Source organism: Colletotrichum gloeosporioides (genome assembly GCF_011800055.1).
Source record: "Colletotrichum gloeosporioides strain Lc1 chromosome Unknown consensus_7, whole genome shotgun sequence".
Taxonomy (NCBI): Eukaryota; Fungi; Ascomycota; class Sordariomycetes; order Glomerellales; family Glomerellaceae; genus Colletotrichum; species Colletotrichum gloeosporioides.
In genome coordinates, this window is record NW_025544652.1 from 1560957 (window position 1) to 1588153 (window position 27197).

Here is a 27197-nt window from a genome sequence, read left to right on the forward strand (position 1 = left end):
TGGTGATGATGAGACGAGGTGACCTTGCCAAAGTCACGACGCCCCACCAACCTATCTATCCTGGCTCTATGCATCCCAGAACACCAACAAAAGCAAAAAAAAAAAAAAAAAAAAAAAAAAAAGGGGGGGAGGNAAAAAAAAAAAAAAAAAAAAAAAAAAAAAAAAAAAAGGAGAGTAGGCAGGTGGAGTAAGATCCTAGCTCCCGACGGCGAGGAGAGCGCGGGGTCAGATTCGGAGGGCTACTCCAATCCCCATTCATCCCAAGACTAACATCGGCAGATTTCCCGCCACCAAATTTGATTCATGGGGCGGCATCTCTAAGCAAAGTCATTATTGACGTTTGAAAGCCGTCTGTCGTGAGCCAGGTCGTTCCATGCGGCAGGTCGATCTTCCCAGTCAACCCTCTAACGGATCTGTGCATTTCTGCCAATTCCCATGCGCAGAGAGCCTTGGGTTTCGGTGCCAGCCATCAACGGGTTGCATCGCGTCCCTTGCCCAAATGCGACATGAGCGCGCGCGCGCCTACCCCAAAAAAGCACATGAGCTGATCAAGAACACACCGGGATGAACTTCAAGGAACAGCTTCACCAGGTGGGCAGTGCCCTCCGCATGATCCGGCACGCTGGGCGTTAAAACAGCCAGAGAAACGGTGTACACCGACGGGAAATATCGGCAAGCCGATCTGCTCTTTGAACCAGCGCAGCCGTCGAGGAAGCCAGGCTCAGTCTTGATCATATGCTTTTCTCGGCAACATCTTGGGACCACCGGGGATAATCAGAATCACGTCGAGGCATGGCGTGGTCCTTACCCAAACGGGAAATACATGCGCGGACCAAGCCGTTTCGGAGCACATCCCCGATCCAACGGACCGCGTAAAGTACTGCACCTCCCACACCGTTCGATCCCCGATGACCCTTTACCCCAGATAATGCAGATTGCGCCGACTGCAGCCAAGAGGAGCAAGGAGCATATTAAGAAGAAGTAGGAAAGCCGGGAAGGAGTCGAAAGGGTGGGTTCATTCCCATATCTAACATGGATGCATGCATGATATGGCGACCAGTGGCATGTAATAGATTTTGGGTGACCTGTTCCGCAATACGGATATTCTGTACTGGCAAGAGAGAGAGAGACAAGATAGGGTCCAGCGTCCATACTGGTAATGTTCCCGACTTCACTTCACGCTTCATGGCATACACACACACTCTCACAAAACAGACTTGCAGTCGGGATGTCTTTCTGCACTACGACCGCATTTTCGCCAGGTCCCGGGTTGCGCAGCGTGGGGAGGCGTCAGAATCCTTCCAGCAGCGCGCGCCGTTGAGAAGTCTCACATGCCTGCCAAGCGGTTCCCTTCAAGCGCATTTAATTTTTATTTTATTTCCATCCCCATGTACAGCGCCATAGGCGAATGTCGGCCAGGCTGGCACACCCACCCGCGTATCCATCGCCTCGGCGTCAGCAAGCAATAGAATCGACAATAGGAAGCTAGGCTGCTGGCGGCGGCGTTCAGAGAGGTTGGCATTGGTCATGCAGGGTATATGTGGGCGCGGAGAACGGGAACGAGGTGTTGAAGGCATGCGTGGTTCCTGAAGCCTCTAGTGTTCACAACCGTGGCATAATTTGCGAGGCATTGCTGGCATAGGCGGCTGCATTTCGAATATATTAACATTGTCTTGGTCCCATCCACGCCGTGTTGATTAACTGCTGAAGAAGGCATGTTGAGCGTACGAACGGATAGACGCAAAACGTAGCAGAGCGCTTGAAAGCAACAACATCCACCTGCCGGCCCAATACCAATCGTTTGGTCAGCCGACACTCGAGCCACATCTGGAGCTCATCCCAGAGAAGAAGAACCACAAGAGAAGAAGAAAAGGAGAAAAAGGAGGACCGGACGAAGCTGATTGCCTTTTTCGGGGTATACCAGCGGGTCAAGCTGTTGATGAGCGAGCTCATCGAGCAAGCGGCGAACTGGTTTGCACGTAGGCGGCAACTGGGTGGGCACAAGCTGATCTTGGGTCCCGATTTCCGATGTCCCGTCATCAGCCGACCTCTAAGCTCTAGACGGCAACCTTGTCCATCTTCCAGACCGTTTGCTACGTAGCGGGCGTAGGACATGCAAGGCAAGGTACCCAAGACAAGAGAGGAGGAGCAGCAGCAGCAGCGGAGTGAGCCAAGAAGCAAGCAAGGCCGAAGACCATCCTGCACGTCAGGGCAAAGGAGCCTCGAGGCAGACTGGCGCTCGTTGCCACAAGTGTGTGACAGGCCAGCAGCCATTGCATGATTGCTTGTTCTCGGCATCGCGGTGCATCGAAGGGAAGACGGAAGGTTGACTTACAATAAGGTGCCGGGGTCAGCCGATTCTTTCAAGCTTCCATCTTGAGAGTTGCTCATGAATCTGTCTTGAGTTCTGCCCTCTCAATTCGCGTACTTCCTTTACACAGTTTGACTCGGACGACCTCGCCTCGTGCTGTCAGGTCTCTAGGTCTCTATTCTCCCGGAACGTGGATTGGATGGCTGTGCTGCAGTGGCCACTGGCGCCGGACTTCGAAGTTGACGGCGAAATCGAGGTTCCGGCCGTGGTGTTTGGCACTGGGCTTATTGGGCTGGACATTAACTTGGACAGCAAGTCCATTCTTGAAACGGGAGTTATTGACGACATTGACGTCGGGCCCAACAACGCGGCAGTGGACGCGGACGCGGAAGCGGAAGCAGAAGCAGAAGCAGAAGTAGACCAGGGTGCTGACACGGCCGAATCCTGGCTTCTGACAGAGACGACGACTAACAGCAGCGGCTTGGACGAAGCCCAGCTGCAGCGACACCAGCGGCAGCATCGACAACAGCATCAGCAGCAACACGAGGCCGCTCCGGCGCCAGCAGCAAGCAGAGAAGGCAAGCACAGCGGTGCTGCGCCATCTTCTCCCGCACTCGCACCTGCAACTCCTGCGCCTGCACTTGCACTTACACCTGCCCTTTTCGCTCCGTTGTCGTCTCCTTCTCCTGCGTCGGCGCCAGCTGCACGTACACCTGCACCTGCAACTGCACCTGCACTTGCGCCTGCACTCGCACCCCTGCCTGTATCCTTTTACAAGTACGCTGCTGCTTCTGCGGTCGCCGTTGCGCCTCCTCTCCCACACCCCGCGCTTGTGTTTGCGCCTGAACTGGACCAGGACAAGCACAAAGACAAAACCAAAGACCAAAACGACAGCGACAACGACAACGGCAGCGCCGATCCCTCGGCGGCAGACCCACTCGTCTCCTTATTACAACTGGACCCTTTGATAAGCGCTCCTCCTGTTGGTCTTGCTGGGTCGTCGTCGGCAGCCTGGCACATTCCGAACCCCAACTCAAATCCCAGCACCAGCAACAGCACCAGTTCTTGTTCCATCCACCCAGAAGAAACATCTTTGCCTGCACCCCCCCTCCATTCGCATCCGCACCCGCACCCGCACCCGCATCTGCTGCACCACCACAACCAGTCCCAGCTGTACCAAAACCAACTGCGCCAGCACCATCCAGGTCTGCTCCAGAACCATCTCCCGCAACGTCCACGCCATTACGCCCACCAGCTCCAGAACCAGCACTACCCGTACCCAGCCCAACACCATTACCATCGCCCACCACAACCACTTCCCGTCCACGTCCAGCACCGCCAGTCATCCCAGCTCCAGCCCCAGTCCCAGTCCCAGTCCAAGTTCCAGCACCAGGCCCTAGAGGCCCTTCGACCTCCGTCTACGCCGACACACCCAGTGCCTCTGCTCCAACCTGCAGACCCTGCTGCGCCTGGGCCACTGCAGTTGCTAGGCCCAGTGCCAGAAGCAGAGCGAGCGGCGCTGCTGCCACTCCTATTCCCTCCCGGGCCTCCAGCTCCAGCTCCAGCTTCCGCCTCTGCTCCTATTACTAGTCGACCAGCGAAATTCGTCGACGAACTTCCTCACAACTCTCCCGACCCCGTCGCATCACCCGCCAACAGGTCGCCAGACCAAGACGAGTCAATCATGGACGTCGACATGTCCTCCGCAGACCTCGCGGCCCAGAATCTTCAACGGCCGCAGCAGTCAACCCCCCAGAAATCCGACTCGCCATCCCAGGCGGGGGGAACTTCTAATGTCGCCAACACAAGCCCGAATCCCCAATCTGGGAGCTCTGCCTCTGCCTCTGCCTCGGCTGCCGCCGCCGCCGCTGCCGCCGCCGCCAACCACATGAGTTTTCGCAGGTTCGTCGCCCACGTCCAGCATACACCTTACCCTCGCGATGACTTGTGAGAAGTCATGAACCAGTGCGTGCTGACATTGCTTCGTTTGGCTTTAGGCAACGAGCCTCTAGAGCATGCGAGGTATGTAGAGTTCCCGCCTTACCTTGCCCAGAGCAGCGCCTGCCCGCCATTCCCATGGCCCCTCTGCCCACTTTATGCCGAGGCATCGCTGAGCGCGCCGCGCCGCCGCGTTGCGCTGCAAGATCGATCCCGCACCCGTTCTGATCTTATTCTCGATGCCGGACCATGCTGACCATTGACCTTTGCATTCATAGACATGCCACGCACGCAAGGTATGATTAGCCTCTGCAAGCGCGACCCCCCTCTCACCTTTCGATTCCGTGTACCGAGGCTACCGATATCTGGACCGTCCATAAACAGATGTCCCCTTTGCACGCGCCCAATCACAACCCGCCAAATCTCGTCCTTCTGTGTTGACATTCGATTCAGGTACGATGCGATGCTGCAAGCCTCGGCGTGCCCTGCACGAACTGCGTGGCCTTCCAAATCGAATGTCGCATCCCGACCCCGAAGAGAAAGAAGACTACGAATGCCGGAACAAGTAAAGACTCGGACAGGTCTGCTCCAGCTTCACCGCTGCCATCTGCCCCAAGCACCGGGCTAACTGAGCTTCTCTCTAGCGAGAAGGGGGACAACGCTGAGGATCGCTCTCCGCGAGCTGCGAGCACTGCTGCTCCCGGCACCTTTCCGCCGAGAACACCCGCCGTCTATCACACCACCGATGGCACACCGTCCTCTACATACACCGAGTCACAGGCCCGAAAAGAGGAGATTGATAGCGGCACCTACCTCAACTTGGTCATGAAGCCCAAGTTCACGAGAGCGCCCATCACCGATGCTGGCAGAGTCGCGTATCTGGGAGAGTCATCGAACTTGACGTTGCTGGTACACGACCGCCAAGGGTCCTCCGACGTGGTTCACTATCCTCTGCCCGAAAATGTCAGGGGCTCAAGAGCCCGCCTCACTGAGCTTGACAACGTGGAAATAGACATCTTACACCAGCGCGGTGCCTTCCTCCTCCCGCCCAGGTCCCTCTGCGACGAGCTCATTGATTCCTACTTTAAATGGGTTCACCCGATTGTGCCCGTCATCAATCGCACTCGCTTCATGAGGCAATACCGCGACCCCAAAAATCCTCCCTCCCTCCTTCTGCTGCAGGCTGTGCTGCTGGCCGGCTCCCGAGTCTGTACGAATCCGCAATTGATGGATGCCAACGGCTCGACAACCCCTGCCGCGCTTACCTTTTACAAGAGGGCCAAGGCCTTGTACGACGCCAACTATGAAGACGATCGAGTGACCATCGTCCAGTCCTTGCTGCTGATGGGTTGGTATTGGGAAGGCCCCGAAGATGTAACCAAGAACGTCTTTTACTGGAGTCGTGTAGCCACCATTGTTGCGCAGGGATCCGGCATGCACCGCAGCGTGGAGCAGTCACAACTGAGTCGTTCCGACAAGAGATTATGGAAAAGGATCTGGTGGACTCTCTTCACACGCGACAGATCGGTGGCTGTAGCTCTCGGTCGGCCGGTGCATATCAACCTAGACGACTCGGATGTGGAGATGCTTACCGAGGACGATTTTATCGAAGACGAAGGCGACCGGAACAGCGAATACCCTCCAGATCCGATTCATGTTCAATTCTTCATGCAGTACGTCAAGTTATGCGAGATCATGGGCTTGGTGCTATCACAGCAGTACTCCGTTGCTTCCAAAGGACGTCAACGCAACGCCATTGATTTAACGCACAGCGACATGGCCTTGGCAGACTGGCTTCAGAACTGCCCAAAGCTCGTGTACTGGGAGGTTGCCCGGCATCACTTCTGGTCTGCGCTGCTTCACTCCAACTACTACACAACATTATGTCTGTTACATCGGGCCCACATGCCACCAAACGGTGGGAGCCGATTTCCCGACGATGCTCCTTATCCATCACGGAACATCGCTTTTCAGGCGGCGGCCATGATTACCTCTATCATCGAAAACCTAGCTGCTCACGGCGAGCTACGCTTTTGCCCGGCCTTTGTCGTGTACAGTCTGTTCTCCGCGCTCATCATGCACGTTTATCAGATGCGGTCGCCGGTCCCCTCGATCCAACAGGTGACCCAAGACAGGTTACGGACGTGTATGCAAGCACTCAAGGAGGTTTCGCGCGTCTGGTTGGTGGGCAAGATGGTTTATACCCTGTTCGAATCCATCATCGGAAATAAAGTACTGGAAGAACGTCTGCAAAAGGCCGCCGGCAAGAGGCACAGGAAAGCACAACAAACTCTGGCTCAACTCGAGCAACAGCAGCAACGACCCCAGGAAGCGGCGAAGAGAAAGTATGACGACATGGCGATTGACTTCAGCGTCAACACACCGACGCCTCAGGAATCGTACGAGCGATCACGTCCTCAAACGCCCAGCCATATGAAGGGCGACGGATCATCCAACTCCCAAACCATGCCACCACCCACGTCTCCAAATTCCAGACAAAATGCCGACACATTCATGGGTGGAACATCTTCGAGGCCACAGACGAGGCCGGCGACTCCGTTCAACCCGTCATTTTCTGTCCCAGCAACGCCACCAGACCTATACCTGGTGACGCGCAACTCGCCGAACATTTCGCAATCACTATGGGAGAACTTCCAGCCCGATCAGTTATTCCCTGATAGCGCCAGCATGCCGGCTTTTCCTCAAATGTCTCCCTCAGTTCCAAACCAGTCGGGCATAGACGCTGGGCTCATGGCACAACTTCAAAATCCCAACCTGCAGGGTGGGTTGTCTAGCCAGAACAGTCAATTCCAACAGAGAGCAGCAACGAAGGCAGGACTAGGCGGAAGCCCTCCGCAAGGGCACAATGTAGTACCGGGATTACAGGGTTTCCAGCAACAACAGCAACAGGGACATGGGCAGAACAATAGCAATTTGAACAGTAGTTTGTGGACGGCCAACTTTGATGGCTTGATGCCAGATGGGCACAGTCCCAGCGACAGCTGGAGCACAGGATCTGCACAAGGGCAGCCGGTCCCCAATACTCTTAACGTTGAAGACTGGTACGTCGAACGAGCATGCTGACACAAACAATGCATGAAGGTTTGTGGACTAATATCTGGCAACAGGTTCCAATTTTTCGGTATTAACAACGGGGACCTAGCGAACATGAATATCGACTTGGGGCTAGGGCCTCAGTAGGTCTGAAAAAAGTGAGGGACAGATGGTAGGACCATTCATAAGTGCCCCCTTCATGCTTCTTGGTGAGGGGCAACGGGCAAAGACACCGCATAAGTTGGCGGTACTGGAGTTATGTGTGGCGGGCCGATGGGCCTTGGTCGTAGAAATGCTTGTCAGGGGCATTGCGCGTTCCTTCAAGAGAGAACACCGCCAGAGAAATAAACGGAAGATACCAGAATAGTGGTACGGCGAGATCTACCTTGTTTGAGAACCTTTCAACGAAGATACACATCCATAACCTGGGTGGACTTGTGGGACGCCCACTCTGGGCCACTGAATGCGTGCTCCGGATCTGCCCAGCCTCATTTTCAATGAGTTTCAAAACAATTCAGTCTCTGAACTATGTGAACAGGGATAGATCAAGAATTTGTCTAGTCGGCGTAACTGGACTATGAGCCACTCGCCCCCTAACGCGCATCTCTCTCTCTCTCTTCTGCCTCCAGAAGTCATCGGGCTCATCGAAGAAGACTAAATCAGGGTCAAAAACAGATAAGAAAGAAGCACCCATTGTCCCAAGTCTAATGTATAAATCATGTTTGAAGTTCAAGAGAGCTTTAAGACCTCCCTCCTGCTGAGGATGCCATCGGCAATTGAGGAAGCCCTCCGTTTCCATTGCCTTGCCCCTGTCATGCCCGCTAACGCCTTCCCATGCACAGTCTTATCTCGATGAAGTGAGAAAAAACGACGGCCAGCCCACTCCACCCCAAGCACCACCATCGTCGTCGTCGTTGCCGCCGCCGCCTCCACTTCTGCGGCGGCTTCTGGTACCCAAAAAAGATGCTGTCAGAGGATTCCATTGGCTCGCGAATGGCTTTGTCGATGTCAATGTCTAATCGGACTTCTTGCCTTTGGCAGCACTCGAGCTGTTGGCTGAACCACGTCCTCTGACAGTCCCACCTCCATCACTCCTCCCTGTTGAGCCAACTGACATCGGCGTGGCCTCCAGCAGTCCTGTGCTCGTAATACCACCCCCGCTGACAGCCGGGGTTGGCAGCCTCCCGTCGTCGCTGTTGGCATCTGTCAACTCTATCAAGTCAAGATCGTCTAGCTGACGCCCCCGGCCCCCTAGCGTGGGCGTCCCGGGAGACTTGGCAAACGCGCCGCGCAGCCATGTCTCCACAGCGGCGGCAGCGCGATCAAGCCCAGAGCCCTGCCGGGAGGCTGCCGCTACATCCTGTCCCTCGTCGAACGGGCTTTCCACGATACCGCTACTAGACCCAGGCCGGAAACCGAAATGCGCCGTTTCGGATCCCATGACGGAGATGGACGGCAGAGATTCGTCCATGGCGATGCCAGGGAGGTGCTTCTTGGCCCAAGTGTTGAAGTAATCCTTGTCTGGGCCAGGTGCCCGCACGTTTCTACCCATAGAGCCGACACCGCCAGGCCGCCTCATCCACGCCGGTCGCGTATCCGCTGCATCACTATTCATTCTGCTCCTGGAGGAAGCTGGCGTCGACCTTCCTGGTGTGCTCGGCAGATTTGGCCTGGTGCTCAGGTTGCTTTGTCTACGAGAAGACGGCCTGCCTACTTGTTCCGGGCTTTCTGTGAACCCCGCCGCAAAGCCGGAGGCGTCGAGCGAGTGTCTTGGGGTTGACAGTGTTGAGGCAGCAGAGCGTAGGCTTTTCTTGCGCCGCGGCGGGAAGTATCCAATCGATCTCCTCGACACACGGGCAATCTCGACCGGGTTTGGATTCGAATCCAATGTCACCCATCGAACGTGCGTCCATGGCGGGTCTTCCGGTTCTTCGTTCTTAGCATCCGCCAGTCCATTGGTGGTCGGCAGGCTGAAAAAGTCCACTGGTTGTGAATGATCCGATGTCATACCATTATGTCCGTAACCACTCTTGAGTTCCGGCGTGGGCGCCAGGAGGTCGACTGCCTGACCGTCGTGGGAAGGGGGTTCGCACGGGCGGCCCTTGACTTCGCAGGCGTCTACGGGTATGGCCAGCCATTTGCGGACCTGAATATCCCTGGACCACAGGCCATTCGCTTTTCTGAAAGCATCTTCGCCACACCGGTACTTGAGCACTATGCCCGCATATGTGTCAGTTGGCTGCACCTGATGGATATACACCAGCTGATCCTGCACTTCCTCATCCTGTACGTTATCCCTGGCGATCTCATCTGAGTTCCTCCTCTTGTACTTGCCCGTCACATCAAGCCCCCCGTTGACGCCTTCGTGACTCTGCAATACGCTCGCTGTTCGTGCAGCCTTGAGAGCGGCCTCCCTCTCCGCTAGAGAACCTGCTGCTATGTTCTGATGACCTGGGCGAGAACTGGACGGCGGCTCAGGGCCCCAGGCTATGGGTGCCTTTCGCGGCGGGGTAGAGTAGTCTCTTTTCAAAGAGTTGACACCTCGCCTGCCCTCTCTGTGATCTGACTCGTAGCCGGCATCGTGTACACTCCCACCGGACAAGAGGGACGAGGCCAAGCCCTGGATCGACGCCCATCCTTGAGACCAAGATGTGTCCAGAAAACTGGCAGTAGACGGAGCAGTATTATTTCGACGATTCGTGGCGGATGCACTACGAGAGGTTGGTTTGGCGGAGCTGTCCCGGGACAGTTGAGCGGAGGGCATAGGGCTCGGTTCGCGGCTGGTCGGGGACCGAAGAGCAGAAAAGGAAGCCGTCAACCTGTCCATGGGGCCCGTGGGGGAGTCCTCGGCGGTGCTGATAAGGCGGCGATTACGTGGCCGAGCTTCGGCATCGTGACGTGCTGGCAGGAGGGCGGATGAAGACATGTGAGATGCCGACCCAACCGGGTTCAGGGAGTCCGCCATAGTCGAGGAAGGCCGCCCACCTCGTCGGAAAGGTGGCACACAGATTGGAGAGATGGCATCAGCGCGCGGCTTCAATCATCGACGAAGGTCGGTCGCTCGCTCGGATGGGCGGCAGCTCGAGGGACAGAACTTCGTTGGCTAGGCTCGAAAACCACTCCCTTACGCCAACCTTTCGGGGGTACGGTAGGTAGAACGAGGAACGTAAATGGCGAATTGATCGAGGTCGTCAGAACCGGTGGGAGGGATGATCAAGTTCGATCAGACGTCGGAGAGTATGCGGGCACGCGCTTGAAAGAGTCGTAAGGGGGGATCCAGGGCGCACTTCAGGGAGAAATGAGTGCAGCCGGCTAGGAAGTAAGGAATGAGTAGATGAATAGAAAGATGAGAAAGAGTACTCACGTGCAGCCGCGTTGAGTATCCGCGCAGGAACGGTATGTAAAGTAGATAGGTAGTTGCAGACTCGCTACGAAAGGCAGTTGGGGTAATGGAGGTTAGGTAAGGCACGGTGAAGGGAAGTAGGCACAAGTAAGGTAGGTCAGACAGACAGACAGACAGACAGATAGAGTCGGGTGTCCAAAGACCTGGGGTTGAGTGTCCCGTCCCTAAGGTTTGGTACTGCTACTGCGTGAGGTAAGGTAGACAGGTAGGAGCATTGGCTTGGCTTGGCTTTTAGAGACGGGAATTGGATTGGACCAGACTGGGCTGGGAGTTTGGGAACGGGACCCTTGGTTGAGACGACGTAACCAGGAGCCCTGTCCCATTCATTAATGATGATTAGCGGTGCTTGCAGCGGGGTGGGTTGGATTTATGGCTGCACTGGAGCCTGGCTGTCCTGTCATACCTCTCCCCCCCATTCGCTTCAATGCTGTTTTTGGGACCCGAATCAGCGGCGTGCGGGCTCTAATTGCTGAGGTGCGAGGGGCTTAGGAAAGGAACCTACTTCCGGATAGTGTCGCTACCTAGGTACATGCATGGTACACTGTAGAAATGTGGACGGAGATGGCGTGGGAATTCCGACCTTGCGCTCCGCCCCGACATCCCTCCACGTCCCTACCTTAGGTTCAAGTACAGTGTCATGGAAGATGCAGTTCAGCGGCCCCACACATGCAAGTCCGGTGCCGTTCCTGAAGCCCCTGGCACCTGCAGCATCATCGTCTGCACCACCAGTGTGAGGTTGCTACAGATTTAACCAAGGCCAGGCTCAAACCACATCACGTCCGAAAGACCAGGCTGAGTCGAACATCTGTCTGTAACAACCACAGTTGCGACTCAGCTAGAACCTGCCTGGGGTTTTCGGCTATGACGCGTGGCGATAGCAAGCTATCTTCTCCCCGTGTATAGTACCGACTCTGTTCGACATGCCCATCTGTATCGAATGCCGGCACCCGGTGAAGACCCTATGGACCAAATACTCCAATGCCGACGACAAGTCAAGCGGCCACAACATTCGCTTGACCGTTTGTAGGAACTGCGGCCAGTTCTGCGACAAGTACGTGGAGCATGATTTCGTCGTGCTCTTCATCGACCTCGTCTTGATCAAGCCTCAGGTCTACCGCCATTTACTCCACAACACACTGATGAAAGACGACGACCGCTTTGATGTAAGCCCAAAAATGAGCCTTTTCCAAAGCCAAAGAGACAGTCGCACTAATCATTCGCCTCGACTCAGTCTTCCATCGTCCGTCTGGGCGTGCTTTTGCTACTCTTCGATGTTTACCTGACTTGGGCCCGCATTGAGAAGCAAACTGGTCCTATGTCGACCCAAGACGAGGGCGCAAACCTAGGAAGCCTGACGCAGCAGTCAATCGTGTCGCAATACATGTTTTTCCGTACGTTCTTTTTGCCCTTTGCCGATGCGGCTGCTCTCATAGGAACTAACGGTTCGCCTGTCTAGTCATACTCTGTGCTTTATCGACCTTCGCCTTTCACGTGAGCATCCGCTTCATGACCTCGTCGACACTCTCCCCACTCAGCATGTTCAACATCTTGCCTCGATATTCTCGTCCCAATTCCGTATCGACCGCACTTCTTGTCTCGTCCTCGACCAAACTCTTTCCCATTCTTATGGTTATATGGCAGTACGACGTGCCGGCTGCTGCGCGATCGCTCGGGTGGGCTGTTGTTGCGAACAATGTTGAGGCTCTTCGGATACTTTTGGACTGCGGTTATGGAGTCGCCACGCTGCTGGCCACCACCGGTGCTCTCGCGCGGTGGTCAGTAGGGCGTGGAATCCTCTGGGCTGCCGGGTTGGATGGTGTTGATTCGATCGGGGAGACGAGCATTGCCGCAGATGGTAAAGCTCTCTGGGCTCTGCTCATGTACGTCAGGGAATGGGCGAGCGACTTGGCAGCCGGATAACAGAAGATAGGAAAGGAGCAATGGCATGGGCAGGAAACCCGCCGTAGCATTTAATACCTGACATAGTGTAAACATGATATTGCGTCCTTGTACCCCTTGCTTGTCCGCTGACGCATCTGATGCTGCACCAGCTTTGCGTGCGATCTTCCTGGCACACTTTGTCGACGACCAGAGCTTAGAATACGAGTTCGTTAAAGTGTACGACAGCCGGCCTCTTGACCAACTATGACAGAACCCCAGCCAACCCCTAACGCCAGCCATGTGAATTTGTAGTAGTGCGAAGCAGTAATAGTACATCAGTTCCATCGCGGCGCTGTGCCGCCAGCACATCAATCTCATTAGTGGTGCTCGAAGCCCGGTCGGATGTCGCTGCGTCGCGGTTCGATCAGGGGGTTGAGTTGGGCGAGGAACGTGATGGCCCACATGAGATAGCAGCATGCGAGGGCCAGGAGGAGAGAAGATCTCCAGATGCTGAAGCTAACGTCAGTCACAGTGCAACGAAGGAACGCCAGAGCACTCGTCGGCGTCGCAGAGCTTCGTGATAGCTTACATTTGGTTTTCGCCCTTTGGAGAAAGGAACCAGGCAGCGGCGGCCATGGCGGCGACGATGATGAGGCCGACGAAAATGCTATACCTGTTGGGCTCGTGTCAGCGTCGCGTCAATGACAGAAAAGACGGAGGGACATGCCCTTGCGCCATGTTGCTGGTTTTCAGGAAAGGGACGTCGATGCAGAAAGCGGTAGGCGTCAGGCTTCGCGATGGTACAGTAGTGTCGCTTCGTCGATTGATCCGGTGCTGTCGTCGTTCGGTGACGGGAGGCTGAAAGCACGCTATGAGGTTGGAACTGGGCTCCACTGATGCAGCTACATACGCCGTGCATGCACAGTGTAGAAACAGGAGGCGGACATTGGGCTACAGTGATTGCCTACCTACTACATGTCTGCTTAGTCACAAATAACCCCGTCAATACCAGCTACCTCATGAAGCATATTGCATGCCACAACGCCTGACTGACTGTGCCCGGGGGACATGAGCGCTCTGCAACAGTAACGGAATGGCTTAGCAAACAGATGTTCGTACCCGTCGTTACATGTTTCTATGTCTATGAATCGTTTTCATACTTGAGGCCAGCTTCCTTTCTCACTGCACCGTAGATACCTGCCATGTCACCCGAAGGTCCAACGTGTGCCTTGACGATCTCAAGATGCTTGTCAGCAGTCTCGATGTTCTGCAACCGCGTGCCGGCAGCTTTCGCAATAGCCATGGCATGGCGGGCATCCTTTCTCGCCAGGTCCACGGCAAACAGGGGCTCACCTCTCTTGTAATAGTCGCCCTCCAGCATGCGGTTTGTGTACGCCGGGTATGGGCTGCCACCAAACATGGCCTCAACAAACTGCTTCACGTAACCCGTTCCCAGGCCGCTCTTCTCTGCAGCAACATATGTTTCGGCAAGCTGCTCAACCATGCCGAGGATCACGGTATTACCAAGCACCTTCAAAGTCGATGCCTTGCGGTATGGTTCGTCGGCCATGTTGATTTCCCGAGCTGCCATCGCATCGACGTACGAGCGGATCTTCTTGATCGACGATTCCGGGCCTGCAAGAACCAACGTCGCGTTCCCAGTGGCTACCATGGCGGGGGACCCAAAGATGGGCGCGCAGATGAACTCAGCGCCCTTTTCCAAAACCGACTTTGCAACAGCGTCGGTCGTCTCGGGAGCAATGGTTGAGCATTCGACAAACACTTTGCCTTTGATGTCTCCATTAGTAGCAATGGCGAAGACCTCTTCTACAGCCTTGTCATCGGCGATGCAGGAGAAGATGATGTCGGCTTTGTCAATGGCATCAGCGAGAGACTCTGCAACCTCGGACTTGCCCTTTGGCAGACTTTGGCAGAGATCCGTGGCACGTTTCACAGTCCGGTTGTGAATGAGAAGTGGCTTGTCGAGTTGAGCTTTCTCGACGAGATTTTGGCACATGCCCTGGGATGAAAGATTAATCAGTGAGTGGTCTTGTCTGACCAGGTAGGTGGGTAATCAAACATGTGGAGATGTGGACAGGCTCACTCACCCTCCCAATGTTGCCAAGGCCGATCCAGAGTAGAGTCCGGGACATTGTGAAAGCTGTCGTTTTCAATGGGGAATTACTTGAGAGGTTCAGGTGTCGGCCGACGTCGAGTAGAAGAAGAAGACTATGTATGTAGGCGGAAGTGCTTCATTTCAATGGATGAACAAGCATTGGTCGATGAAGTAAGTGACTTGCCAGCGGCAGTTGGTTCGGGATATCCGGTCTAACGAAACTGGATGTGACAACGCGGGTTGATGCACCACCACTCAGTTCCTTAGGTTACCTGAGGTAGAAGCGGGGTCGGCAAACGCAGCCCGAGACACTGGAGCCCTGAGGCGCTTTCAAAGTACCTAGCTAGGGCGGCAACCTGGTGCATCAACGGAGACCGAGATGATGGCTTTGTTTCCGATGGAACGGGGTTGCGGCAGCTCCCGTCCATGCAGCCAAATCGCTGCGTTGCGGCACAGTAATGTCGACAACCTGTCTCGTTGCTCGTTGCACCTGGTGTAAGTGATTTCATTGCGCGCAGCCCTTCAGGCGATGGTTAGTTGAGGAATAGCGGGCCATCACATGCTGAGCTGTTTCGCAGCAGCTCATCGCGGGCGAATGGAATTGCCGCGACAAGTCTATGCGCCAATTATTTGTTTCTCTCAAGTTGCCATCTACCTCTGTTGCTTGTCCGACTTCTCGCCTCGGTGCTACGGTGATACATTACGGTCGCCGATCGCCGGCACCGTGATAGGGACCATGCAGGCCTTATCCGCTTATCAGTCGGGCTTCTGGTAGGTTGATTGACTCACAATGTGGAAAGTCTTGGGTCCTAAGCAGGGTCAGGGCCCGACGTCTTCACCTTCGCTCTCGAGCTTCGTTACCGACTCCTCAAACTGTCTTTCTACACACGCCATCCTTCCAAGCACTGTCCAAAGTGTCATTGATCGTCGCCCGAACAGACCTCGCTCCGCATGGCCGTCTGAAGAGATGGCCGGGCTTTGACCCTTTCCCCCCTCTCGACACGCGCTGCTTGTGGAGTCCAACAATAGTGCTCGCGAGACCGGTGTGCAGCTTCCCCTGCGTTTGCTCTCAAATACATAGCCACTGCAGAGCAGACACTGGCAGCAAGCTGACGACTGGACCTCGTTATTTCATTCCGAAGCTCTGCGGCCGTTCACCCTAAGACAGTGTTCAGGACCTGGCTTAGAAGTTCATCTCACCAGCTCTCTACCCTAGCCACCTCAGCAAAGTCACTGGGCAGTATGCGTACTCCTGCGCTAAAGCAGGCTGGCCATTTGGTCTCAAGAGTGAGTCTCTATCTGCCCTTGCACTCCGAGTTCCGCTCTTTATTGCGCACCTTCTAAGTCGTACTATTAGGTGCCTTTCGCTCTCGATTCATGCTGCCCACCCAACCGCAGACTGTATCACCGTCCGAGGTCGGGTGGCACCCGGCAGGACGAAGCTTTACAAGTTGCCCTGTCAGCTGTTAGACACTCTTCTAGCTCCAAGGCACGAGAGAAAAAGAGGGCTGAAGATCGGGTATGCCCTCTTATTGATCACTGCGCCATGCGTCAGCCTCTGACTATTGTTATAGGAATTTATAGTGTCTGTGCTGGAGGCTTCGGCGACTCGCCGTGATGCCAAGGGCTACCTGCAGAAATATGCTCCGCCAGGCGAAAGTAACGCCAAGAAGCGCAAGACGGGTGCTTCTCAAGAAACACCAGATCAGACCTACTCTTCTATCAGAGTTGTCAACCAGTCACCGAAGTTCATCCAGGGGGAAGGCACGCCGAAGAAACAGGAATGTGTGCCGGAGGATGAGCCCATCAACCTCGCCATTGTCAAGATGACTCTTCCGCAAGACCTGGACGACCAAACGCTGAGCGCTATCGCCAAGACGTTTTCGCAACTCCGCAAACTTGGACTTGTGAGTGTTATCGTTCTTGACGGAGGATCGCAGTCGTCTCGAAAGATTCTCAGAGAGCAGTCTTGGCGGGTCCAACAAGCTGTGGAGAGCTTTGGTGAACCGGGCTCGATCCTGCTAGACCAGTGTGTTGGCGAGGCAGAGAAGCACACGGCTGACACGAAGGGCTTCATGCCTTCTAGCGTCTACGTTCAGTACCCACACATGGTACTTCGAGCTCTTCAGGACAATGCAATTGTGGTCATACCCCCCGTGACGATGGCTACTGACATGAAGAGTATTGATGTGGTGGATGCTGACGAGACCATCGTCGCCCTCACAAAGTACTTCTGTGGGCTTCAGTTGAACGCGAGTGAGACCCCCGTGGAATCGCCGAGATCCACCCAGGGTGCGGGAGTCAAGGTGGCCTCTGTCGAAAAGGTCATCATCCTAGATCCTGCGGGGGGGACACCACTTGCGGACGAGCACGATTCATGCCACCGTTATATCAACCTGGAACAAGAATTCGAGGGCATCATGTATGCCCTCACACACCCGTCGGGAACAGAGGCGCGACGGGGAAAGGTGCCCGAGAGTGTGCGGCAACAGCATGCTCGTAACCTGCACCTCGCGAAGAGCGTGCTTGCCATGTTGCCGTCAACGTCGTCGGCTATTATTAGTACACCAGCAGCCGCAGCCAATAAGCCCATCCAAGAATTTACCAGAGTTACGACGCGTAACAGGCAGAACCCTCTGATACACAACCTCTTAACAGACAAGCCTGTCTTCTCCTCATCGCTACCAATCGAAAGAGTCCGCTCAGGAAAAAAAGGCGACGCCGTCTCGGGAGATGCGCATGTGGCCACACTCATTAAGCGGGGGATGCCGTTGACGGTGTATCCCGACCCTAGCGCCTGGCTGCCTCCCCGACCAGGAGCACCTCGTCTGAGGCTCACAGACACCTGCATAGATCTTCCGCGGCTGGTCTACCTCATCAACGACTCATTCAACAGAGAGTTGGATGTCCAGCATTATCTTGACCGCGTCAACGAGAATTTGGCTGGTATCATCATCGCAGGGGAATATGAAGGCGGCGCGATCCTCACATGGGAAAAGCCCTTTGGTATCGACGAGGAAACAGCTTACAAAACAGGACGGCTTGTACCTTACCTCGACAAGTTTGCGGTTCTGAAAAGCCGCCAAGGAAGCGGCGGGGTTGCGGATGTGGTCTTCAACGCCATGGTCCGAGGTTGCTTTCCTGAAGGAGTGTGTTGGCGTAGTCGACAGGACAATCCCGTGAACAAGTGGTATTTTGAGCGGTCTCTTGGAACATGGAAGCTAAGGGATACCAACTGGACCATGTTCTGGACAACACCGCATCTACCTCTCAGCGATCCGAAGCTGCTAGACTACGAGAATGTCTGCCGTAACATTGAACCGTCCTGGGCAGATTCAAAACCACCAGACTAAGACTTGAGGGGGGCGATTCCTGCGTCGAGCCGTGCTCATAGATTTTGATGATAGACTTGTGGCGTTTTAAGGACAGGAAAAGAAGGGATCAATAGAAGGGTAAATGAAAGGGCCAATTTGCTCATGATATTTCGTTGAGAGCCACATTGTTGGTCGGCTCGTGCGAACAGATCATTCCAGCTGGTGGTGGTTGTTGTTAGGGTACAAACCGTTTGAGATATCGGGCAACTCTTCAGCATTCTTGGGTGCGTGGGAAAGGCACCACAGGCCCAGGGGGAGAATGACAATCACCTACCTATGAAGCTTCCAGAGTTAAGAGTGGGCATTGAAGCGCAAAAACACAGGTTGCTGTGCCCGTGCATGCACAATTCCGAGTGACTGCAGAGCAGCACGAATCAGAAACACTGAACTGTCCAATTGCTCTGCGGATCCATCCGTCACGTGTCTAGCGCGACTCTTAGCGTTCCCTGGCGCTGGTCCAGGGGAATATGGATGGCCTGTGACAGCATGCTAGGTAGCAGTGAACGTTGCTGTGCTGCTAGGTAATTTAAGGTACCTATCTGCCTACCTTACGGGATACTTGTCTACCTCAAGCTGATAGGCACGAGGCCAAACTTCATCAACCCAACCACTGTTGTCGCTGCTAACGACACCTTGCAAAGACAATACCACGCACCGACCTTGAATTCCCATTCTAGATTCGCATTTCTCTCACCAGACGCTGCCCAAAAATACCGCAACGATGGATTTCAAGAATCTCGGAAAGAACTTTACGTACGCCTTTGTCGCGCACCTGGCTCACATATCGCGAGGGGCATCTCCAGGCTGACGAATAGTGCGCAAACCAGCTCCTTCGGGGCTTCAATCACCCCCTTTGCCTCCCGTACCTTCCAATACACCAAGGAACAGCTCGGCCAAGCCGAGGATAAGGTCAGTATCTGCTTGCCAACCCAGCTACCTCGTCATTACCCCGAGCGAAGGCTGATCGATATCCACCGTTACAGACCCAGCTTCCTCCTGACTACATTGATCTCGAGAAGAGAGTCGACGCCCTCAAGCAGGTCCACCAGAAGATGCTGGCTGTGACGTGAGTGCTGTCCAACCATTGCATCCGCATCAGGGTCGGCGTCCTTGCCCACTAACACGGCGTCTCGACAGCTCACAATACTCGAACGAAGCCTACGACTACCCGCCCAACATCAAGGAGACATTCCAGGATCTCGGCCGCACCGTTAGCGAGAAGGTCACTCTTCTGTCTTCCGCAAGCTCTCCTGCCGAGGCCCAGGCCGCTCTGACAGCACCTCCCTCCGCGAAGCCCCAGCCCAAGACTTTCAACCATGCCATCGCCCGTGCCAGTCTGGCTAGCAGCCAGGTCCTCCACCAGCAGCACACCGGCACCGGAGAGGATCCTCTGGCTACGGCTCTGGAGAAGTATGCACTGTCGATGGAGCGTGTTGGTGAGGCTCGCATGGCCCAGGACGCCCAGATTCAAAGCCGATTCCTTGCAGGCTGGAACACCACCCTGAACACCAACTTGATGTTCGCCACGCGTGCTCGCAAGAATGTCGAGAACTCGCGACTGACTCTCGACGCTGCCAAGGCACGCGCTCACGGCACCACCTGGAAGCTCGGTCCTGGATCCCCACGCGCGGAGGAGGGCCAGCCTCAGGAGCTGAGCCCCGAGGCCCAGGAGGAGATTGAGAAGGCCGAGGACGAGTTCGTCACACAGACTGAGGAGGCCGTGGGTGTCATGAAGAATGTTCGTTTAATGACTTGTTGCATCTCACTGGAGTATTGCTGACCATACCATCAGGTCCTTGACACCCCGGAGCCCCTCCGCAACCTCGCCGATCTCATCGCTGCCCAGATTGAGTATCACAAGAAGGCCTACGAGATCCTGAGCGAGCTTGCCCCTATCGTGGACGGCCTGCAGGTCGAGCAGGAGGTTGGTCGCGCCGCAAACTTCGACGTATAACGAGCCCCCATCCGTACTGACGCCCGTCGCTTTAGGCCAGCTACCGCAAGAGCCGCGAGAGCGCCTCCTAGGAAGCCTATAGGTTCTAGTGTCTTTGTATGTGAACACACTCTTAGTGATGGCAATTTCTGCTCCTCAGGAGCCTGTCGGCGTTTCTGAAGCTTCTCGGCCCGGGCAACACGGAATCGCTCTGAGACGAGGGCGGAGGCCCGTTTCCTCTTTTTTCCCCCTGTTGTGGACAATTTGACTCGAGCCGCCCTTGCTGTTATACACCACGTTATGTATTGGAACGGCATGTTGCCGTTCCAAAGCCCCATTATCGCCTGAGATAATCCATTTCATGCCTGATGCCCGCAAGTTAGCAGATAGAGCATCCCATTTGACCCGTGCTAGATGGGGATTTCCCATTGCACCAATAGAAATTCACAACTGTTGTGCATGATATATCCCCGCCTAATTAGGACATTGTTTATGAGGAACGTGATAGAGTTATTGAGCGAGACGCAGTGTATTCTGTATGAACCAACACGACCTAATCTCACCCATTCTTAACACTAATTTCAAGCTGTTTTTCTTACGATACGTTACTGTGAAGTCACCCTAGCACGGAAGCTGTGAGTTATTGGTGGTGGGGGCATCACGTGATTTTGAACGCTGACTTATGTAAGGAAGTCTACTGGTCAGCCAAGTCAGAGCGACATTGGCATAGCAGCTCCCGACCTCACGCTCCACTGTCCAATCCCCCCCAACGCCGCAACACCAATTCGAGCCAATTGATACCGCAAACATGCGAAGGACATTTCGCCTGCTCGCGGGCGTCAAGCCTGTTCGTTATCTCGAGCCTGGCACCCCAACGGGTCTCACGGGCCTTTGGACACACAACAGCCCGCGGTCGACGTTGCTGTACGTCTACGGCAACACCCTCGACAAGCTCAAGGCGATTCCCGAGTCTTCCCTGTACCGCCAATCCGTCGAAGCCCTGACGAAGCACCGTCTTGCCCTTGTCGAAGCCACCATACCTCCCGGATACGAGGAGTGGGAGAAGAAGGCCGAACAGATCGTCAAGGAGAAGCCCGAACAATTCCGCCTCGTCAGCGGTCGCGTTGACGGCAGCGGCGCTCGCACGGTCAAGCTCGGCAACAGGATGTTCGTCGTGGGCAAGCAGCACGAGGCCAAGGATGTTCGCTTGGAAGAGTGGGACGGTGAGAAGGACGAGGGTGGCACTATGGAGGGCCCGCGCACCGAGGCAGAGCGTCAAGATCATAAGCTGCTTGCCGAGCGCAAGGATGTGAACGACGTAGCCAAGGTTCAGTGGGAGCCTGAGCCGCAACTGACGGCCGACCAGTACGTCTCGGGCAAATTGGTTTTTTGAGCATATTGGCGGAACTGACATGGTTGTGACTAGGATTGCTGAGCTGGAGAACAAGATTGGAGCTGGCCTCATTGAGGAGGTTATCCAGGTTGCCGAGGGTGAGCTGAAGCTCGTGGACACGATGATCCAGGCCAAGGTGTACGTAACTGATCCGTCCCGACATATCCAGCATCGAATGTACTGACCACAACGCTACTACAGGTGGGAGGACCTAGAGGAGAAGCCTGTCGAGGGGCAATGGACTTACTTTGAGCGGAAATAAGCCGAGCCGCTAGCCGCAGAAAACGTCAACCGCTTATAGACTGTGTATAATAGGCAACAATGATGAGAAATGTTGCTTCTGTACAGGAAACCAATCATGTGAAGTTGGTCAATGAAGGCTGTTTTGGGTGGCAATGCAAGACATCGAATGCGTTGCGCTGATGTTACGCGTATACGCCCTCCTGCCACACTAGCGATTGCCTTGGAGGTTGGGATTAGAAATGCGATTTAGGCACTGATTTGACGCTTAAAAGTCTGGGTCTACACTGACAAGATGCAAAGACCCTTTTGGTCGTGCGTTGTTGATAGCTCAGATGAAAACGCTAACGTCTGGTTGACCTAACTAGCCTCTGACGTAATTAAGCCTTTTCGCCGTCTTGAGAAGTTTTTACAAGTCTTTAAAACTAACAGTGTTTTCTTGCAGTCTCCTAATGACCAATGTCCCAGCTGTAGAGTGATTCCGTTGTGGCCTTGTCGTGTGGTTGTGCCTAACATGCTGGAGCCTGCTTGCTAAATCAAGAAAGAAAGTTGATTTGGTGGGGATCCCACCCTAAATCCCCACCGGCGGAAAGCCTCCATCAGAACTCCTCAACTTCACCGAATGAACGCAAGGAAAATCGACTTCGCCGCTGAGTGGGCTCCAGCATTCGCACTTGCTTGGGACCAAGCAATCGCAAAAGCCTACACAGGGGGTTTTCTCAAAGCAATAGCCGCTGGCCGATGGTGTCTGTGGCCATGAGCCAGCCGCAATCCAGCCGCAAGAGGTCCGCCTCTGCCATGTCCACCAGCAACAGCCATGACGCCTACCACTCTCACCTACCTAGCGACTCAATCAACCCGCTCAGCCATACTCCTTTTATTCTCAGTCAGCTGCGTCTCGCAGGTCTAGCGGAGACAGACCAGCCACCATCACGAGACCAGCCCAAGTTCCCGCACCGTGCCTGGCAGGATCCAGATGCACCATCCAAACGGGGCGCTGCTGCCGCTGCCGTGGCGGAACAGCTAGAGAGTGACAGCGATAACGATGAGGAGGTAGAGCATGATGTTGGAAGTAAGCGCCGGCCACGGAAGAAAGACGAGAAAAGGGCCAAGTATTCATCGGAGAAATCGCATTTCAGGCCTCTTATCAGGGCCATCTACGCGTTCCTGGACAAAGGGGACGTCGTCAATGCCAAGCGCGCTTTTGGTATCCTCGTGAGGTCCAGCGTGCACGGTAGACCGGTCGACATCAGACGCAACAATTACTGGGCTCTTGGCGCCGAGATACTCATGCGTGAAGGCGGCGTAGCCGCTCCGGACGAGGGAAAGGAAGCGGAGGCTTATCCTGCCGGAAATATCCCACGGGTACGCGAGTACTTTCAGGACCTCATCCAACAATATCCGTACAACTTCAAGTGGCGTAGAGCCGTTTCTGCCATCGACTTCTGGCCCGCGCTGCTGAGTTACGAGGTTTATCAGGTGCACACGCAGCATGGGGCCTCGTTACGCAGGCTGGAGAAGGAGGCGGAGGACCGGGAGGATGACTCGTGGCAGGAAAGTTCTCTTGGTGACAGTCAAGATGAAATGATGATGGACGATCCCGAGTACAAGGACGGGATCTCGCGCTGGCAGGCAGATTCGCGGGGCCGGCGGCTTCGTCAGGCAAGAGACCAGATTAGGCTGCGCACGCTGGACGGCCTCAGAGAGATCGCTGGTCGTATGGACGACTTGCTCGAGGACCGGCCATATTCTACCAACCCTGAAATTCTGAGGTTGAGAGGGATGGTGTCTCTACATATAGGAGACCTTCTCATCCCGGCGCGTGTTGAGGACCAAGGGCTCATGTCTGAAGCAAAAGCACGACGCGAAGCAGAGAGGAATAACGCACGAAGCAACTTTCAAAAAATGGTCGAGCATGGCGGCCGGGCTGATGCCTTCGTCCAGCAAATGCTGGCTCCGGGGGAGGAAGACGATGGCCCTATACTGCCCATCTTCTCGTCACTTCCCATCAGAGAGCATCGAGCAGATAGCTAAGCAATGCTTGATATTTCATCATTATTCCCCATCCGAGATATCGAAGTCAACGCCGATCCAAACGCTGCATTTCGTCTGCTGTCTTATGTCTCTCGTTTAGGTGCCCATCTTTGCAACAGCAAAGCAAAATTGGAGCTGCCCACAACAACACACCATTCTCCTCCTGGACTCCATGCCACCTGTCTACCAACGAACGATGACGCGCCGAAGTTCTCTATCTTGTGAGGCTTGAGGGGCACTTGCGGGTTCTCGACGTTGTACTTGGTATCCCACATCAAGAGCGTCTCCTTGTTGTACACATTGGCGAAGGTGGGAATTTGCTCAAGATCCGACGGGTGTGCCTTGCCAGCCGCTTTGCGCTCTCTTACCGTGGGTTCAGCTTTGGCTCCACCATGCGTACGATGAACGACGGCTGTCAACCAACTCGGCCTTTCGGGGGGAGCATCAGGGTTCTTTTCTACTTTCTTGGTGTAGTCATGGAAACCCGTGATTTGCTCAAAGTCCCAGAAGAAAATCTTCCCGTTGGCATTGCAGAAAGCGAGAACCGGGTGCTGGTCTGGGACGAAGTGCAGCTTGAATCGCATGAAAAACTGTGGACCACAACCGGGAGTCGCGAACTCCATCAGACGGGTGTACGGTGCTGGGCATTCGGCCGAGACGCCTGGGTTGAAGGCGGACCGCGTCAAATTGGCCGGGTTGATGGTGGTGGGAGCCATGTCTTGCGACGGCCGGGGATCTTCTGAGGAGAAACCTTCAATCTTCCATAGAACGATGACATCGTCGTGGCAAGCGCGGGAGAGGATGTAATCACCAAAGAAGGCGACACTGCTTGGCGTGAGTATTCATGTTCACGTACGGTACCACAAAGCACATACCAATCCACAAGACTGCTGTGTACTTCGGAAGTGGAAAAGTGAGGATAGTGGACCTCGACAGGACGATCTGTAGGCTCGGTCGGGAGGTCCGGCACAGTCCACTGTCTTCATGTTAGACAGTGAGAGAAATGTTGAACTAAATTCATGCTCACCAGGTTGATGATCTGATCGTGACCGGCGGACAGGATGTAGCGGCCAGTATCATGCCAGGCCTTGAGAGGACGTTAGCAACATCTTTCCTTGAGATGAGAATAGGAGACACTGACCAAGGTGAGGAGGTTCCAGTAATGGCCTTCGCCGCCGAGAATGCACAGGCAAGGCTGTTTCTCATGTCTTGGGTCCAAGCTCCAGATCCGAACGGTTGTGTCGTCTGAGCAGGAGGCAATAATCAAGGGGTCTAACGGAGACGTGACGACGTCGCAGATGTCCTAGTAGTTCGTATCAGCACGAGCACTTTTGGCAATATGTGGCACTCAAGATCAGGGTGATTGACTCCTCCATGGCCAACTAAACACTGGATCATGTGTTAGCAACAGACGTAAAGTTGTAGGTATCCCTGCGGGACGTACGTTGACAAGCTTTTTCTCAAAAATATCATAAATTTTGATCTTTGCATCCTCACCACCGTAACACAGAAGTGGCTTTCCGGTCACGACATCCTTAGTCCAGGTGCAGCAGTAGTTTCTTGCTTCGGGCTGCAATCGAGTCAGTTATTTTGCTCTTGGGGGTGGATAGGTGGACCACGTGGTAGAGCTCACATCGTCATCGCGAATTATGCTGATGATTTCACAAGGGTTTGAGTCATCTGCTGTTGCTGAGAGGCGGCAGATGACGATCTGAGGTGGCATCAAAAGTCAGAAGTGTACAGAAGCATTGATTGAGGCAGAAGCCCAAGGGAGGGGGCACTTACATGCTTCTTGCTGACAGCAGCAAAGACTGGCCTTGCATTCAGCGGCTGATAAGGGCAGAATTTTACATCAAAAAATTCCGGGACAGGGTCATCCTCTGCAAGATAGCTGGTATCGTCGTCGAGGTGAACTGAGACTCTCAGCCTAGGGAAGTCGTAGGGAGTGGCAGTGACGGTGGGGGCCATTGCGGAATTGACCCGTAGGTAGGTCGCGTCGTTTTGGGGTGACCAGACAGTTGGAGAGATTAGATGAGGAAACTGGACAGCAGCGGCAGGCAGGCGGCGACGCCACAAGCGGCACCCGACCTCAAGCAGCTGTCAGCCTTGGACGTAGCAGATCTGTCTACCCAGGGGGTGAGACAAGAGACAGCGGTAGGCCGGAGCAGGAGCAGGAGCAGGAGCAGCCGAAGTCAGAGCCGGAGGTGGGCTTCAGTTCAGTTAGTAATAACAAGACTGGACGTGATGCAGACGGAGTGCAATTCGAGTGGGTCTAGGTGCTGGGGCGAGGCGGAGGATACGGCCAGCGACACCGACCGAAGGCGGGTGGATGCGGGCACGTAAGGTATCCGTACAACCTGGAGTAGGTGGCTACCTCGTCACCTCAGGTGCGACCTCAGGGTGGACGGGGACGGGACTGAGAGAGAACAAGAAGAAAAACAGGCGCGGAGAGAGGTGAGACGGAGCAGACGCGTCGTTAGCAGTTGGCAGTTTGTAGATGGCAGCTGGCAGGCAGCAGGGCATCGTGAGCTGTGTGTTTTTTTAGTGGAGGCCGGCTGACAGCACGCTCGTGGCTCCAGGTGGTGTCTTCAATCAGCGCCCGGTAGTGTACTGCAGGTGAGGTGGGCTGCAAGTCAGAGGAGTCGGGTGCTTCCAATTCAAAATTAGACAAAGTCTGGACTCCAACCCCCAACGCCTTGTGACGGCGATCGACCTTTGAGGGTTCCGGATTGACAGCCTGCCTTGTGCTCTGAGTGACCGCTTTTCCAGTGCCCCCTCTTCGGTTGGCAAAGCGAGTGGAACAAGCACGCAACTTTGGACCTGGTAAAACGGCTGACCACATCCTCGACCACCAGACAGTAAGGGTTCTTGGCGAAATTGTCCCGTATACCTCTCAGTATCTATCTACTTTGCAGCGACACGGACGGAAAACGGGCGTAGGTAGGTAGCGTCCGTCGGGTGGTGGACCGGCGGTGCAGTTCGTCGGCCATTTCTCTAATTATCCCAGGGCCCAAGGCTCAAGGCTCAAGCCAGCAGTGGATGGATCTTCAGGGAAAGTGGGCCACGACAAAACGTACTACGCACATTTCGAGGTTCCATTGGATGTACGGAACATTGCACGTAACCTGCCAACCCATGCACAAAGTACTATACCCCCACTGTATGTACGCTGATTGACTGGCTGCTTGCCTGTGATAGAGCCCATTTCCCAGCAGCAACTCATTCCACTTCAATCATGATTGTTAAATATTTCTGTATCAACAAGAAAAGAACAAACCCAAGACATGGCGGTCATCGGCAATCCAATGCCGCGACATCATGCCGCAAGCCACTTCGGACATGCCCGGTTTAGCAACAGCTTCTGCCATCTTCCTCCGGCCCCGGCCACCGTGCCCTCCCAACGACACGCTCGTGTAACACGAGGTTCCTCGACCGCTCCTCTCTGTCTCTATCTCTCTTCCTCTCTCTGTCCCTATATCTCCCCTCGTCAACAACAATCAGTCTTCGCCTGGGACATTCA

The 27197-nt window shown here is 54.9% G+C and overlaps 8 protein-coding genes across 8 annotated transcripts; 5 read left to right on the forward strand and 3 right to left on the reverse strand.

Annotated features, from left to right (window-relative positions):
* Positions 1 to 2510: 2510 nt before the first annotated feature.
* GCG54_00001818 (Cutinase transcription factor 1 alpha) lies at positions 2511 to 7450 on the forward strand (the record flags this gene model as incomplete). Its single annotated transcript, XM_045401922.1, has 5 exons — positions 2511 to 2986; positions 3206 to 4213; positions 4309 to 4333; positions 4703 to 7311; positions 7378 to 7450. 5 exons carry the CDS (start codon positions 2511 to 2513, stop codon positions 7448 to 7450), a joined length of 4191 nt encoding a protein of 1396 aa, XP_045270651.1.
* Positions 7451 to 8318: 868 nt separating this feature from the next.
* GCG54_00001819 (uncharacterized protein) lies at positions 8319 to 10268 on the reverse strand (the record flags this gene model as incomplete). Its single annotated transcript, XM_045401923.1, has 1 exon — positions 8319 to 10268. The coding sequence occupies one exon, from the start codon at positions 10266 to 10268 to the stop codon at positions 8319 to 8321; it is 1950 nt and encodes a 649-aa protein (XP_045270652.1).
* A 1358-nt stretch (positions 10269 to 11626) lies between these two features.
* Positions 11627 to 12626, forward strand: GCG54_00001820 (Protein arv1; the record flags this gene model as incomplete). Its single annotated transcript, XM_045401924.1, has 3 exons — positions 11627 to 11869; positions 11938 to 12097; positions 12163 to 12626. 3 exons carry the CDS (start codon positions 11627 to 11629, stop codon positions 12624 to 12626), a joined length of 867 nt encoding a protein of 288 aa, XP_045270653.1.
* Positions 12627 to 12964: 338 nt separating this feature from the next.
* Positions 12965 to 14740, reverse strand: GCG54_00001821 (V-type proton ATPase subunit e; the record flags this gene model as incomplete). Its single annotated transcript, XM_045401925.1, has 4 exons — positions 12965 to 13103; positions 13177 to 13260; positions 13748 to 14607; positions 14696 to 14740. The coding sequence occupies 4 exons, from the start codon at positions 14738 to 14740 to the stop codon at positions 12965 to 12967; spliced, it is 1128 nt and encodes a 375-aa protein (XP_045270654.1).
* A 1205-nt stretch (positions 14741 to 15945) lies between these two features.
* On the forward strand, positions 15946 to 18056 carry GCG54_00001822 (Amino-acid acetyltransferase; the record flags this gene model as incomplete). The annotated part of the gene is made up of 3 exons (XM_045401926.1): positions 15946 to 15990; positions 16061 to 16222; positions 16278 to 18056. The coding sequence occupies 3 exons, from the start codon at positions 15946 to 15948 to the stop codon at positions 18054 to 18056; spliced, it is 1986 nt and encodes a 661-aa protein (XP_045270655.1).
* Positions 18057 to 18798: 742 nt separating this feature from the next.
* On the forward strand, positions 18799 to 21665 carry GCG54_00001823 (NADH-ubiquinone oxidoreductase 29.9 kDa subunit; the record flags this gene model as incomplete). The annotated part of the gene is made up of 8 exons (XM_045401927.1): positions 18799 to 18830; positions 18905 to 18986; positions 19061 to 19143; positions 19215 to 19815; positions 19870 to 20001; positions 20801 to 21375; positions 21437 to 21541; positions 21605 to 21665. The coding sequence occupies 8 exons, from the start codon at positions 18799 to 18801 to the stop codon at positions 21663 to 21665; spliced, it is 1671 nt and encodes a 556-aa protein (XP_045270656.1).
* Positions 21666 to 22399: 734 nt separating this feature from the next.
* GCG54_00001824 (uncharacterized protein) lies at positions 22400 to 23677 on the forward strand (the record flags this gene model as incomplete). The annotated part of the gene is made up of 1 exon (XM_045401928.1): positions 22400 to 23677. One exon carries the CDS (start codon positions 22400 to 22402, stop codon positions 23675 to 23677), a length of 1278 nt encoding a protein of 425 aa, XP_045270657.1.
* Positions 23678 to 23760: 83 nt separating this feature from the next.
* GCG54_00001825 (Polycomb protein eed-A) lies at positions 23761 to 25645 on the reverse strand (the record flags this gene model as incomplete). The annotated part of the gene is made up of 8 exons (XM_045401929.1): positions 23761 to 24502; positions 24553 to 24653; positions 24705 to 24764; positions 24819 to 24980; positions 25046 to 25066; positions 25122 to 25247; positions 25311 to 25388; positions 25463 to 25645. The coding sequence occupies 8 exons, from the start codon at positions 25643 to 25645 to the stop codon at positions 23761 to 23763; spliced, it is 1473 nt and encodes a 490-aa protein (XP_045270658.1).
* Positions 25646 to 27197: the final 1552 nt, after the last annotated feature.